The sequence below is a fragment of the Gordionus sp. m RMFG-2023 genome, chromosome 2 (genome assembly GCF_954871325.1).
Source record: "Gordionus sp. m RMFG-2023 chromosome 2, tfGorSpeb1-WG-v2, whole genome shotgun sequence".
In the NCBI taxonomy this organism is placed as follows: domain Eukaryota; kingdom Metazoa; phylum Nematomorpha; class Gordioida; order Chordodea; family Parachordodidae; genus Gordionus; species Gordionus sp. m RMFG-2023.
In genome coordinates, this window is record NC_088776.1 from 21836226 (window position 1) to 21852814 (window position 16589).

The 16589-nt window shown below is 26.8% G+C and overlaps 1 protein-coding gene across 1 annotated transcript; it reads right to left on the reverse strand.

Annotated features, from left to right (window-relative positions):
• Window positions 1-14736: 14736 nt before the first annotated feature.
• Window positions 14737-16271, reverse strand: LOC135923618 (ER membrane protein complex subunit 3-like). Its single transcript, XM_065458463.1, has 8 exons — window positions 16108-16271; window positions 16008-16065; window positions 15872-15965; window positions 15568-15672; window positions 15444-15525; window positions 15320-15399; window positions 15191-15273; window positions 14737-15149 (listed from the first exon to the last, which is right to left on the reverse strand). Exons 1-8 carry the CDS (start codon window positions 16254-16256, stop codon window positions 15030-15032), a joined length of 771 nt encoding a protein of 256 aa, XP_065314535.1. The 5' UTR covers window positions 16257-16271; the 3' UTR covers window positions 14737-15029.
• Window positions 16272-16589: the final 318 nt, after the last annotated feature.

Here is a 16589-nt window from a genome sequence, read left to right on the forward strand (position 1 = left end):
TGACATTTACTCAATCATTTAACAGATGGAAATAAAATATATTGGTTTTTTAGAATGATATGTTAAAAAGGAATGCGCAGATTTTAGTTAATGAATTGTTATTTCTTTATTAATGATTTGTGTAATTTTTTAATCGTATAGCAGTTTATTCAATTATTTGTTCAGTTTTATCGATAATTCACAGCTATTTATGAACAATTGGACTTTTTATTTAAACCGTTCAGTAGAGTCACTAGGGGGAGCTCAGGGCTATAGCCCCCTAAAAATTTTGAATAGCCCCCTGAAATAAAAAGGCTCACTGATATCCCCTCTGAACTAAAAATATATTTTTTGATAGCCCCCTGAACGATTTCTTTTACAATTCTAATTTTCATTATGCCAGCTTGCAATCAAATTCTGTGTTAAAAATAAAATATCAATATCACTCATAATGCTTAAATATTAATTTAGCATTAACAATTGAAGCTTAATTGATTTTTATTATTTAAAATATTTTATAAACCTAATTAAATAAAAATAATTATTTCTTAATTAACAAATTTAATATTGTAATTAGCGGAGTTCAAAATCACGAATCAATTATATTATTCAATTTTAAATTTAATTACCATGCCTCTTCCTAAAAATATTTTCAAGGTCAAAATAAGTATAAGAGATTTCTTTATAAAAATTAGCAGACATATAGTTGATAATCCTCTATTATATAAAATTGGTTATAAAATATTAGGTAAAATGCTACTTTTACAGACATATCTGACAGTTATAGAATATATTACAGTTAAAATTTTAATAAATACTTTTGCTAATAAATATAGGTAACAATTAGCATTGAATTTTTTAACGCCATCTATTTATTTAAAAATATTATTAAAAATAAAACATCTAGTTATTCATCCCACAATGGATGTAATCTTAATAGATATCTATTTTTCCTTCTCTTTTTTTACGTGTTTAGGAAAGCTATTTTTTTACATCTTTGAAAAACAGTTTTGAGTTAAATTTTTAATAATATATTTTTGATATTATTACAAACTACTATTATTTTATCATATAATATACCAACTAAATGTGGTGCGACAATAATATATAAAATCTTAATTGCTTTAGTCATATCACTCTGGTCCTTATTTTATAGTTACAAAGTGTTTCATTTCTAATATGGCATCCTTGCCGTGTTAATAATTTAAAGCTTCAAAATATTTTTCTAATTATTTCTTCCAAAGATTTTTAGGTTTTTATTTTATCAATTTATCTAACATATTAAATTCTGATATGAGTTTACATCTTGAGTGTCATTATGACTGAAAATTAACCAGCATATATTATTTGTGTGGCTATGTAATTTTAGATATTACCCTGCTGATGGAGCATTTGATCGCATAATTTAGATGAGCAATAATGGTCAACTGTCTAGTCGTTTATATATCATTAAAAATGTAAGATAATCTTTTTGAAATTTATGTTATATCTGTTGATATGTAATTGACATATATAGATATTTTTAAAATGGCTTCGAATAAGAGTTAGATAACAATTATTATTCTTTGTTCTTTTAGAATTTATCATATGATTTTTTATATTGATTTTGGAAATAGAACTTGGGAAATTATCATTATATTTAGAAAAATATTATTAAATATGTTTATTTTTATGTTTATGATGCTTATTAATTTAATGTTGAGATTATACATATATATAATATTGGTGCATGTGTTTTTTGAGATAAGAAAACTGGGTTATACAATACATTGGAAAACCACTATACATAGCCATAATAATGAAGCAAAAGAATTATATTTTTATGAAAAGTACAAAATTATAAATGTGAGAAAAAAATTGGAATAGATGGAAGGGAAAAAGGGAAGAGAGGAAGAGAAATTTAAATGCAATATGTTTTGAAAAAGATTTGATGTATAATTTAAATAAAAAAATATGAATAGAATTAAATTATATGAAATAAAAATTAGATATTTAGGAATTGATTTTATACTTGAAATCTTTATGAATTTAGAAATAATAGAAAATGAAAGGATTTTATATTGATTAAAATGGTTAAGATGTTTTGATATTTAGTAGTAAATTTTAGATATATGAATGATTTATATATAGATAAAAGAATTATGAAAGTGAAGTTAATGTTGAATTTAAAAGAAATTTGGTTCCATTTAAAAAAAGAGAGATGAAATTCAATTGTGTTTATTTAAAAACTTTTTATATAAATTATTAATAGTTAAATTCTTAGCAAATAAAAGATGATAGAAAGTATATTGGACGCCATTTTAGCTTTTGTATTTTTTACTATTCGAAACTTTTACCAAAGGTTTATCCTTCGAAATTTTATCGGCTACCCTAATTTTAATTTCTTCAAAAAAGCAGCTCCCTTAGCTATCTCTCGGGTTTTACTGCTTTTGTTTAACAAGATATGGTTTACTGGGATGATGCCATAAGATTGGAATATGACTATCTTTTGCAACTTACCGAAAATTCCAAATCCATCTAAATTCAAGGATTATAGAGCCATTGCTCTCACGATTGCATCAAAAGTTTTTATGGTTCTTTTAAAAAATCGCATTCTTTCCTCAACACCGAACCTTTTGTCTAAATACATTTGTGCTAACCGTCCAACAATGGCGTAGCTACGGGGGTGGTTTTCGGGTATGGACCTCTCCCAGAGCAAAAATTTATTTTTAGATTATACGTTCAAAAGACTTATAAGTGGTGACTTTATATCAAATAAATACCAATAATATTTATATTTTTCTGGTTTTGATGTTTGTGGAAGGATATTTTATTACTATTGAAATTATCTGGATAGTATTATTATAAAGTCATTGAGAATAACCTACTAAATTATAAAACAAATTATTGATGCATTTAAAAAATATATTTATAATATATTATCAAAGATATGGTTATGATTTGTAAGATAAACCTGGCCGAAGGTCGGGCAAAAGGGCCGAAGGCCCGTTAAAGCGGGCCTGGGGGCGAAGCCCCAGGCTTTTTTATGTATGGACCCCCTCTAAGGAAAATTCCTAGCTACGCCACTGCCGTCCAAGTAGAAATATAAACGAACCAATATTAGCTTTAAAGATTATAATGCAGAAATGTGAGAAGTATAAATTACCTTTTTACTTTATTTTTATCGGCTTTAAAAGTGCTTTTGATAATGTTAACCATGATGCGCTATGGAAGATTTTAACCGAATAAGGCATTCACTCTAATATTGTAAGGATCTTTAAAACACATTATAGCAGTCTTTTTGCCTCCTTTAAAATCAATAATAAGGTTTCTCCATCTTTTAGGACAAAGAAAGGGGTAAAGCAAGGGTGTGTTCTTTTCCCGCTATTGTTTAATATACTCATGAATAAAATCATAGTAGATACGCTGGGTACTGCGAATATCTTAGAATTAAAATCCAGTCAGTAGTGCTTCTTGGAAAATAGGGTGATATGTTATGGTGATGACATAGTATTGATAACAAAAAGTTTGGAAGAAACCCAACATTTGATCTTTATATTGAACTCCTTTAGTCTTAAGGTTGGATATAAACTTTGATAAAACAGTGATAATGCCTTCGTCTCAGGCGCCCCTTCTGAATAATTTGGTGATTGGGGGAAAGTTGGTTAAGGTGGGGAAATCCTTAAAATATCTAGGTGTAACCATTGACAATAAAGGTAGTTGTAAAGAGGAACTAAAAATCCGTATACAAAATGCTAGAGCAGCTTGTTATAAATTTTTCAAGCTGTGGAAAGCTAGGGAGATATCCGTTTTTACTAGATTCCGTATTTTCAACTCACCTATCATTCCGATTCTCTTTTATGGCGGTGATACATGGGAGATTACCAAGACCGAAACTAGGAAATTACAAACGTTCGTAAATAAATGTCTAAGAATAATAAATGGCATCTTCTACCATTATCTCGAATGAAAACTTTTGGATGATGTCTAACCATACCCAAGTTGTGTCTTTAAAAAAGAGGCTTACTTTCTTTGCCCATATTTTGAGAAACCATAGTAACAATAGCCTCGTTATTGATGCCAACAATTGGTTATACTCCTTTAATGGGGAAAACATATTGCAAATATAAGACATTATGGTTCTACAGAGCCTTGAAGGACATAATGGATCTAAACTTAAATTTGAAACAGTTCCTAAGACTAAATTAAAACAAAAAATCTATAAAGAAATTACTAAAAATTAAATCGAACTACCTAAATTTCTCATAAAAAAAATTTTCCTGGATTCAGGTTATTTAATCTCTTTATTTCTCAATTTACCTCCTGACTTTGTCTTTCACCTTTTCTGTGAATTACTTTCTTCACTGACATTAGCTTTTATTTATCTTATCATTGATTTAATACTAATTTAAATCGGTACGTCCCATACTTTTAATTACATACATATACAATGTTTTAGGTGTTGTTGTACTTCCTATACTTTCCCATTATATGTGTTAAGCTATGTTCATGGCATTGAGAAATAGTTTGTGATCTGTGTTTTTTGTGTGGGCTAGAATTAACTTTGGCTCTTTTTAATATTATACTTAGTTTTGGGTATGTATTGTATTTTTCCATAGATTTGAGTTCGAAATGTTTTTGGGTAGATCTTCTTTTGTTTATGAGACATTTATTGTTTGTAGTCATCTATTTCTATTTATTTATTTTTCCTTTCCCCAGTTTTTGGTCTCTCTAACCAGAGTTGCCATGTCTCCCCCCATCAGCGGGAGACTTCTGCAATTTTTTAGTTTACACGCAGACATCTCTCTCCAGCTAAACTATCGCAATTGGAAATCTCCCGCAAAAATCTACCACAATTTTTTAATTTCTCCCGCAATTTTTTTTAGTATTTTAACTATTTTAATATATAAATAATAATTTTGAGAGACAGTAATTGATTATTTTTATATTTTTAAAATAAATTTTAAATATTTATTCGAAAAACAAGTCTAGTTTGTCAATTTCTTTTTATCCTGTTTTATTTTTATCCAATAATAAATCAACATTTCATTCATATAAGTCAGTACAGGGGATTATAACAACATCGATTGCAATACAAAAATATTACCAAAAATAAAATAATATAGATGCAACTACAGTTTCGGAAATCGTATACACCTATCATGTAGTTCAACAATCACAGAGCTATATCATCACAATGTGGTCGAATCTTTTCCCCATGATATTTAACGATTCCAATATAAGTGCAAACCTTACTTGTGGTAGAACAAAAATGAACAAGGCTAACAAGTATTTTAGTACCTGAATCGTAGAGATTAATTCTAGACGATTTGAAAGATGGGCATCCATATTCAATTCTAACGATACATCTAATAAGGGAAATATTAAAACATTTACCTTGATCCTTCGCTATTTCAACAAGAATAAGAACATTTCCATAAAACTGTTAAATTTTTTTCCCTCGGATAGTGAAAAATCTAACTAACCACATAATGTAAATATAGCTGATTCAGGGTTATCAATGAATTGCATGTCAGCTTTCTGCGCTGATAATACATCTATAAATTTTGGCAAAAACCAAAGTTTATTTACCGAATTGAGGCAGCAAAATAATGAATTAATACCAATTGGCTGTATATGCCATATACATTTTTTGCAAGAAGGCAATGAATGTACTATCTGTGGATGTCAAAATAATTATTATGAAATGTTTTAACAAATTTAATTCATCAACTAAAAGAGTTAGTGATTTAAATACCTGCCATCGATAGAATTTCAAAATTTTACAAACCCTTAAAAAAATACTTTTTAAATAAATATTTTTCGAGTATGAAAGGGCAGAAATCTACTTCATGCAATTACATGCAATTAATATTCAGTTGCAATCAGAATATTCTTTATTAATAAAGATTCGCAAAATCATGCTACAGCTCTGTTCATCTCTACAGTTAAAAATTGATAATAAATTTTATGGCACTATTGCTAAAAATATTCTATTAAAATGTTCAAATAATACTCTAATTAATACATTTTTAAATGAAGCAGATATTTTTATTAAGACAATTTTAGAATATTTACAATTAAAATTTGATTTTAATAACTCTATTTACAAATGTATAAATATTATGACCTTAGAACAGAAACCGTCAATTGATGGTTTTTGTAATTTAATAAATATATTGAAAATACCGAAAGACATTGATGTCTTGTTTGAGGATATTGTAATTCTCTCTATTTTTTATGCGCCAGAATACTTAAAGTTAGATGGTCTAAAAGCAGAGAAGAAATGGGTAGAATTTTTTTGTAATAACAATAAATCCCCATGCTTGGAAAAAACTTGCGAGTATGTCTTCTCCTTACCTAATGCCTCATCCAAGCGCATTTTTAGCCTAATGAGGACTGCCTGGAAAAAGGAGAGAAATCGGATTGCTTTAACAACATTAGAGGCCGAGCTAATGGTTAAACAAATTTATAATATGTCATGCCAGGAATTATATTGATATCTCAATAAAGACGGTAAACGCTTTGTTCCATTATTTAAATCTTATTCCATTATTTAAATCTTAAATAAAATATAATTAACATTATTTATAATTTTCAATATTTTTTTATTTATACATTCGTATAAAATAAATATATTTTTTACATTGTAAATCAAAAATAGAGAGGATTACAATATCCTCAAACAAGACATCAATGTCTATCGGTATTTTTAAAATATTTGAACATTTTAATATAGTTTTAGCAATAGCGTCGGATTAAAATTGCTGCAACTGTAGTTGCATCTGTATTATTTCTTATTTTTGGATAATATTTTTGTTTTGCAATGGATGTAGGTACACTCTCCTGCACTGTTTAAAACAATGTGATTGAACAATAATAAATTAAATAATTATCATTGAAAAGAGTACAATATTACCTTATTTTGTACTTGTGATCTGATACGTGAAAATTAAGCGCCTATCCCTATAATGTTATACACACACACACAAGGTAGATTTCCAATTGCAGATGTTTTGCGGGACATTCGCTATAATATATTTTTTACATTGTAAGATTTAAATCGTTAGTTTTTTATAAAATTTTATCTTGTTTACATTCTTTTATATTTAAAAAGGATCGTTGGTTATTTTATAAATTAATATATTTTAATAAATCAAGATGTTATTTTATTTGAAAAATAGTTATCGAATTTGTATATATATAAACTAATTATAAAAATCAATAGGTGGATTATTAAGTCAATTCAAAATCCGGGCTTCGGCCGGGATTTTGCAGACCTATTTTAGCAAATTTTTTATTTCTACCGGAATTTTCATATTTCTCCCGCAAAATACCAAATTTCTCCTGCAATTTGAAAATTTTGACCTGGCACCTGCTCATGAACCAATGCCAATTTGACTCTTCTTTAAATTTTACCCAAGGGCGTCGCTAGCCTTTACAATCTCAGGGGGCTCAACTAAAAAAAATTTAATGTGGGGCTTCGCCCTCCATGCCCCCCAATTTGCGGCCGGGTTAAATATTAATATATTATACTTTTTTTAAATTTGTTATCTTTGATCAATTATTCTGAATTTTAATTTTCACATTTATTATATAATGCATACAAAATAAACAGGCATATAAATAATTAAAACAATACAAGACATTTCTAGAAATAAAACTTTTAAATACAAAATCTATTTATTAGAGTATAAAATATTTTCGATTGCTGATATAAAAAAATTTGCGTTTAAAGAATTACAAGTGATAAAAATGATTAATTAATTCATACATATGCCTAAATTGATAATAGTTTCAAAACCACATATTACAATAATATAATTCTTAGCAAGTTACATTAACAAAAGGTTATCAAAATAATATAACTCTCTTTTACCATTTTACACATTTATAGAATGGACTAATAAGAAAAAATTTATAACCAAATCAACAATTCTTGAAGAAGAGAGTATAAACGACCAATCCAAATCATTTAAGTGGTTAGAGCTTCCTTTTAGATAACATAATGGTAGCTAGATAAGTAATCGAGAAAATTATTGTGAGATATTAAATTTCTAAAAGATTATCATCCATTTTAAATGATATATAATATATAAACGACTACACAGTTGACCATTATTGTTTATTTAAAATATGCAATCCTATGCTCTCAGCCGTTGTAATAATAATCTTAAATTACATAGCAACACAAATAATAGATACTGGTTAGTTTGCAGTAATAGCCATGACACTCACGATGTAAACTAATATCAGAATTTATTATGTTGGATAAATTGATAAAATAAAAACACTAAAAATATTTGGAAGAAATAATTGTGCAAATATATTGAAGCCTTGATTATTTACACGGCTAGGATGCCATATTAGAAATAAAACATTTTTGAACTATAAAATAAGGGCTAGAATGATATGATGAAACAATTAAGATTTTATATATTATCGCACCACCTCTAGTTAGTATATTATATCTTAAAATAATAGTAGTTTGTAAACATATCAAAAATATACTTGTATAAAAAATTTAACTCAAAACTGTTTTTGAAAAAAAAATAAATAGCTTTCCTAACGTAAAAAAGGAAATCAAATTTATTACATCTATTGTAAAATGAATAATAAAATGTTTAATTATTAAAATTATTTATAAATAAATAGATGGCGTTAAATACCTAAAAGCAAATTGTTGCTATTTATTATCAAAAACATTTTACAATAAAATTCATTATAATATTAACTGTAATATATTATAACTATCAAATACGTCTATAAATGTGGCACTTTATTTAATATTTTATAAACAACTATATATAATAGAGGATTATAAACTATATGTCTACTTACTTACTTTTTATTATAGTTATTTGGACCTTGAAAATATTTTTAGGAATAGGTATGATAATAAAATTTAAAAATAAATATACAGTTGATTAGTCATTTTGAACTCTGCTTATTACAATATTAAATTTTTTAGTTTTCAATTAATAAATGATATATTTATTTAATTAGGGTTATATAATAATTTAAATAATAATAGTCAATTAAGTTTCAACTGTTAATGCTAAATTAATATTTACGAAGCCACTAATTTTACCCCTGCCTTCTCTAAAATTTCTTCCTACTACAAAATTAACTCCATCCCTTACCCTTTCCCTACCCCAAGTGCCCAATTTATTATTTTTTCCAAATGTCAATATTGCGTTGATAATTACCTACTCCTTTTCCCTCTCCCCAATAAGAGATGAGTATAGGGGATCGGAATCACCCCTGCAATTGTTTTCAGAAAGAAAATTCAAAAATAGTATAATTCTAATTTTTTTATAAAAAAGTATAAAAATCTAACCCTCCTCCCTTTCTTTTAAAAAAATATTGACAAAGCGTTTAATTTTATTATTGTCTTTTTTTTAAAAATTATGATTGACAAAAACTATAAGTGCCCATTTACCTATTTTCTATTACGCTACATTTTTACTAAAATCTAATATTCACACGACGAACTGGCATGCCAAGGTATATCGTTTTATTAAACCAGATTTGCCCCAATGGAAGCTAATTAGTTATATACTTATTCTATAAATAACATTTTATTTATATTAGATGAATCAAAATTGCAGATTAATCATGTTGATAATTCTACTATTTGAAAACCTTATTTAGATAGTCAAAATATTAAAGAGTTTTATATCTTTAAAAAATATTTTTTATTATTTTTTTAAATAGTATTAACAATATTGTTAAAAGAATACTCTCAATTGAATATGGAAAAGAGGTATTTTTTTTAAATATAATTTAAATTTATAATAATAGAGAGATACAAAAGTTCAAAGGCATCATAATGATTATAATTCTTTAGAAGTTCAAAGTTATATATTATTTTAATGAATCCTAAATTTTATAAAGTTGCAATATTAACTGCAAAGATCAGAAGCGCTATGCAACATATGGAAAAATTACCTTATGTAATCTTGTTTACATTCTTTTATATTTAAAAAGGATCGTTGGTTATTTTATAAATTTATATATTTTAATAAATCAAGATGTTACTTTATTTTGAAAAATAGTTATCGAATTTGTATTTATATAAACTAATTATAAAAAATAATAGGCGGATTATTAAGTCAATTCGAAATCCGGGCTTCGGCCGGGATTTTGCGGGCCTATTTTAGCAAATTTTTTATTTCTCCCGCAAAATACCAAATTTCTCCCACCATTTGAAAATTTTGACCTGGCAACCCTTTCTCTAACATGTCCGTCCCCTCCATAGACTAATATAGGAATTGTGGATGTGTCCTCAGTCTAGAAAATACCGATTTCTCTCTTATCTTCCATACTTTTATATACGTTTAAAAGTTTCCACTCGCCTTTGTATTCTTATTTTTCTTTGCAACTACTTTTATTATTAAGTGTTATCCCTAAATACCTTTGGCGACTACATTTACCTCGTTCTAACTATAAGTTTTTGAAGTGGTTACATGTTTTTTCTTGGGAAAATAAGGAGAAAAACGGTTTTTTATTTATTTAATTTTTTCTTTATTATTGCTAGTTAACTATGATTTAAAGTCTAACTTTTTTCTTCTTTTTCAAAACATTACGTCTCATTTGAGTCTACATATTATACATCGGTCGTTCCCAGTGTTTCTCTTTTGTTTTTATGCTTTTAATTAAGAGTGGCTAGAGTTTAGCCATGTTTTACTCCTTTATTTACCTTGGAGGTAGGGGATATTCTTCGTCATTGATTTCAAAGTATCCAAACATGTATTAGTGGTTTTCTAGATCTGGAAGATGTTGGGGTCTTCCCATTTTCTGACAACGAAGCTGCATGGTTAACTTTATCAATAGCTCTGCTATAATCTAAAAATGTGAAGTAGAAGGGTGTTTGTACTTACTTTTCTGCATAATTATTTTTCTGAACTAATTTTGGCTCCAGTATATTTTTTTTGGCCTGTATAAACAATGTATTTTTTTGGGGAAAAGATGAAGTGTAGGTGATATGCTTGTGGTTTTTTTTGTGTAAACCATAAAAAAAATTTTTTTTATGCTACAGGATGTGAAGGTTATAGCTCAGTAACCCTTTAATTTTTGTGGTCTTTGTTCTTTTTGGGGTTAGTTACTTAGGTAGGATTAGTTCCATCCCACTATATTTTATTAAAAGAGGGCAAATAGGTAGCGAGATATTGTTGTAGGTGCAATTTTTGGATATTTTGCTGTGATATTATTTAGCCCCGGAGTTTTGTTTTCCCTTAGTTTTTTTTTGACCACTTGTCATTTTATTTATGGAGAAACCAGTCGAAAGGGGGGCGAGGTTTGTAATTATGTTTGTTGGTAGAGTTTTTTTCGGTGAGTGATAGACTCTCATATAACAATCAAGCCATAATGCCTTTTGTTAATCCTTGTCAACAATTACTTTTCTATTTCCTAAAACTTAGAAAGCAGGTTCCTATTTGTGCGTCATAGTTCCTTTCTCTCATATCTGACCTTTTTCGCTATATAATCTGTCTATCACTTCGTAGAGTTTTTGTTTTTCTGGAACAAAAAAAAAACCTTCGTTGTGTGGTTTGTGGCTGGATAGTCCTAAACTTATTACTGACTAATTTTTGTCTATTCACTGGTATTTTCACCTATTTAAACAATTTACGGTAAACCGATTAGCTTTTTCTTATTTTTCATGAGTAAATTCGAAATTCAATTGATATGAACACATTCTCAATTATTGATAGTAATTATTATACATTAAAGATGTTAAACTTAAAATTAGCCACCACCCACCCTTTAAATTATTTTTGCAGTTCTTGGGTATAGGCTTTTGTTTTGCCCAATTCTTAATTCTTTTTGTTTATTAGCCTATAGACGTTTAAGCAACAGTTCTCGGACTGTTGCGCGTACAAGTACGTGCGGCTTGCCCACAAACGTGTGAAGGGCTCCTCATTTTCTCGCCTTAATTACCTATCCAGTTTAATGGATTTTTATGGAAAACCTAGCGTAGCTATATTTTATCCACAACCAGAGGGCGAAAACGCTTTTATCACGTGTAATCTTTTTTAAATTTTTAGTTCTTCAGCACATATTAAATATAACTATTGTAATTTTTAGAAGATATTTTAGTAATTTTTTATCAATTTAACTTTATTTTTACATATTTTTAGATTTAATATAGTAGTTTTCACGTAAATCTCATCTTTTAGATAAGTGTTATTTCAAATTTACAATTTTTATAAAGACTTTTCTTAATTAATATTAGGAATCATCAAGGTATATCTAGATAATTTTATCAAATGTAATTATTTTGGATATATATTTTGAATAATTATTTTTCCAGAATTGTAATTTTAATACATTGATCTATTAAATATAGTCAATTATTTATAAACATTTTAGTAGTTTTTATATCTTTGATTCTATGTTGTAAGCCTTATTTGGTAAAATTAGATATAAAATTTTCCTAAATTATATATATCTGCAATTAATAATTATCTTTCTTAATTTTATAAAGATAGATTGAGATGGGCTGCTGTGCATTTTCATGCAACCACACAAACTTGTAAAAAACTTCTTTTCATAGATTTTTTTAAAAAATTCTATTATATTATCAAACATAAATATTAATTTTTTTTAGGTTCCCTCCCAAGAATAAAATTTTATTATCAAAATGAATAAAGGCAATAAATAGGAAAAACTTAATTTCTACTAAAATTACAGCTTTGTGAAGCCCATTTTACAGCAAATTGTTTTATACCTTCAGTTATAAGGTATCCTAATCTAAAGGGAGGATCTGTACCATCCATTTTTAATCTTTCCATTCCAGGATATAGCTCAAGCCTCATACTTTAAGTCACTTTAAATTTGAGTATTTTTTAGATAATCCTTTTTTATAAATTAATTTTTTGGGTGCTAATTATAGATAAGTATTCTAGCTCATGGTGATGTAGCAATTTCATAATATCTATGAAAAATTGCCTTTATTACCTGAATATATAAAATCTTTTCGCCTATATTTTTTACCTTTTCATATGATCTAAAATATTTATTATTGCTAGATGAAAGTTTTACATACCTTATTATCGAAGGCATACTTTGTCGATTTCTGAAAAAATAAAAGTGAGTAAAAAGCGACGTAATAGCCTTGAAAATAATTTATATAAAATTGAAAGTGACCATGTGAAAAGAAACATATTTTCAAAAATAATTACATATATCAGAAATCTCGGCCCGACTCGGATATTTTTTTAAAAAAATTTATCGACCCTGCACGGGCAAAAAAATTTTCGGTTTGGGTATTTTTTTAAATTTCATATAATATTCTTTAATTTCTAGAGCTAATAATGGTGATTCAAATTTCATTTTAAAATATAAAGTCTTTAAATTTTATATTAGATTAATTTTTAATTTCTATAGCTAATAATTGTGATTTCAAATATTTTGTTTAAAATATAAAGTCGGCCGTATTTTTTTAAAAGAATTTTAAGGCATGGGCCACATATTTTTTTAAAAATTTCAGACCTGGCTATGATATATTTAAAAAAAATTAGAATATAGGCTGGTCCGTGTACCTGTCCCAGGCTTAGGGCCAGGCCTACAAGTCTGAAATATATTAAACAGACACATGTATTGCTCTACAAAACCTTCATTTAGCCAGATTAAATTATTAGGTTAAATGTATTTAAGAATAATTTTATATTATGCACATAAAGACATTCTTGGATATTATGTATATTCACATCAGTGGTCCGCAATACCATGATCAAATTCTCACATCTAAAAAAAAATTTTGGGCCATGCTTGACAAATTTTTTGTATATATATTTGATGAATAAAATAGCGTTTTTAATTAAATCACTCCCCAAGATCATAGTTGTTTATTTAGGTTCAACAACATATATTTTGGTTCAGGCCTAACTTAAGTAAAAAATTGAAACTGGTCCAGGCTGAGTGCTGGGCATTAATTTAATTCTCACTGAGCAGGGCCTGATAATTTTGTCATTTGCCAACCACTGTTCACATATATCTTCCAAATATTTGATCATATTGAAGAGATTATAAATATATACTTCATTAACATAGTTTATAAAAATAATATTAAATAAGCTCTCATAACAAAAATTAATTTCTGATTCACACCTCATAAAAAAGGTTAATAATAAAGGAGACATTTCTGATTACCCATCATCAAATAAAAGAGAAATTCATTATTCCCCATCATTCTTGACAGATTATCTGCTTATATAAATATAACTCCTTTTATATATAAAAACTATAATAATAAGACAACTCTATGAAAAGATGATAGATATTAGGGCTGTCGGATGCTTCAAATAAGTTGAGATCCCAGTCTTAATTTTTTAATATCTATATATATACGACAGTAATCTAATTTCTAAGATAACAAAAAAAAATTATAATGATTCTTTTTTTTTCTACTGAAACTATATTATTACCTTCTTATATTAGGATTGAGTATATAAAGAAATTATTTTGACATATTATGAAATTTATATCAAAAAGATTTAATTATCTTCTACATAATTTATGCTTAGTTGTGACTACATAAAAAGAACCTTCAGAAAATAATTTAAAAAATATCTTTGTAATGTGATAACCCCTTATATGTTGCTGATGAAGAGTAGTATATATTTAGTACTTAGAAAGTAAAGCATTAGTACCTTCAAAAATGCAGTTGTTAGTAATTGATAAATCATAAAGTTTTATTGAAATAAGTATGTTATATAAATATTCTCTATTCAGCTTCCAAATTGCTGAATAAAATTCTAAAACTATGGTTTAAATATCTGAATTAAAAACTCTAAATAACTATATTAAGATCCAAAATATTTTTTTATAGTTATAAGTTAAAAATGAAAAAAATAAAGAGTTTTAAATGAGAATCTCCAGGTTCGATAGTGGTAGGTGGCAATATTATCTAGTGTCCTTAAATGTTGATACATTAAGATGATACAAAAGCAATTGTTTTCATTATGGAGATTATATATTATATTAGATAAAATTAACATTACAAAAGTATAATATATCATATTTATATGCAGAATATGGTAAATAAATAAAATTAATAATAAATAATATTAATAACTAGATTTGAGGTAATAGCCTTCTGATATCAATGGTGATCTATATATCATTTTATCCTCAATATCTTTAAGAGCATAATTATGTTCACACAACTCTAAAGCTTCCCATTCAGCCTAAATTTTTTTAAAAAATTTAAAAATTGTTATAATTAAACTTTAAATGCTTGTTTAGGATCTGGAGGCATAGAAAGGGCTGCACCTGACATTTGATCCTGCATTATTTTAGTTTGATCTGCAGCTATTGATTCAAATTATTATTCATCAAATATAAAATAAAAGCATACCATTATTTTCCCCCAACACTAATGAGTATATACTACGTAGACCAAATACATTTAAAAAATACCATGATGCTGAACTGACCCTAAAAATGGTGATGTATAATATAATATTTATAATATAGCATACCAAGAAGCATCCAATGATTGTAATTCAATACCTCGTTGAAGCATTGGCTTAAATCTCAGTGTTAAAGGGAATGGAACTTTGGCTTAATTATAAAAAATAAAATGATATATATTTAAAAAATTACTTGTAACAAATCCAGAAAATGTCCAGTTAATCCACCCACCAATGACAAGCATTGGCAACATATTTGTCAAATTTCCTTTCAACATTTCTGTCATAACAGCTGGGTCTATAAAAGATGTATATTAATAATTCATAATAAAAAAATTTTCATTTGCTATATATATATATAATTTTGTAATAATGAAACATGTTTTTAAAATACATTCTTTGGCATGTTTAGAAAATTGTCATTGTGGATTTATCATGCATTTAATATTCATTTAATATTAAATATATTATTAAACCTATTTTTATAGATTACTAACCTGTTATTGGATTTTGCACAACTGGTTTTCGCTTTTGATTCTTAAAATATCCATTTTCAATATTATTAAAATAATTTTTCCTCGCGATAAATGACTTACAATTTAATTTAAACATGTAACCGAATTAAAAGTATACCTGTTTAGGAATAAAATTACCATTTTCTCTCAAAAACCGACTCCTAATTAGGGCTTGACTATTAAAATATTTGAAACATTAATAATAATTAAAATATCACCTATCTTGAATTTGCTGTATTTCAACGGTTTTGGTAGACAATAATAAAATTGAAACATAATGTCGAACGATACCAACTAAGAAGGTTATTACAACTATAGGCAAGAATACATAAATCCTTATTTTCGAATCTAATAATAGATCGTGCATCTAAAATTATTTTTTGATTGATATGTCGATGGCAACCAATAATCAGGTTAAAATAAAATCGCATTTGTTCATAGACTGGCATTAGGTATAATTATTAAAATTATTCGAATACTATGGGATAATAAATTACTAGTTTTGATGGAATAAGAATAAAGATCACTTAGAATAAAACGAATAACTCCAATATTCAATAAAATATTTAGATGAAGATAATAATAATAGAAAAGTGTGGACTAATTCAATGACATAATATGTCATTGGGTTTAATTACTATAAAAAATATGTTTGAAGATCAAATAACAGTATAATTATGCATTGTTTTAGTGGTTTGAA

What these genes read in the sequence shown, in the direction of transcription:
- LOC135923618 (XM_065458463.1), bottom strand. Translation starts at nt 16,256, where the DNA reads ATGCACGATCTATTATTAGATTCGAAAATAAGGATTTATGTATTCTTG. An exon ending in ATTTTCTGGATTTGTTACAA is followed by an intron (nt 15,526 to 15,567) that starts GTAATTTTTTAA and finishes TTTATAATTAAG; the next exon opens with CCAAAGTTCCATTCCCTTTA. An exon ending in CAATCATTGGATGCTTCTTG is followed by an intron (nt 15,400 to 15,443) that starts GTATGCTATATT and finishes CACCATTTTTAG; the next exon opens with GGTCAGTTCAGCATCATGGT.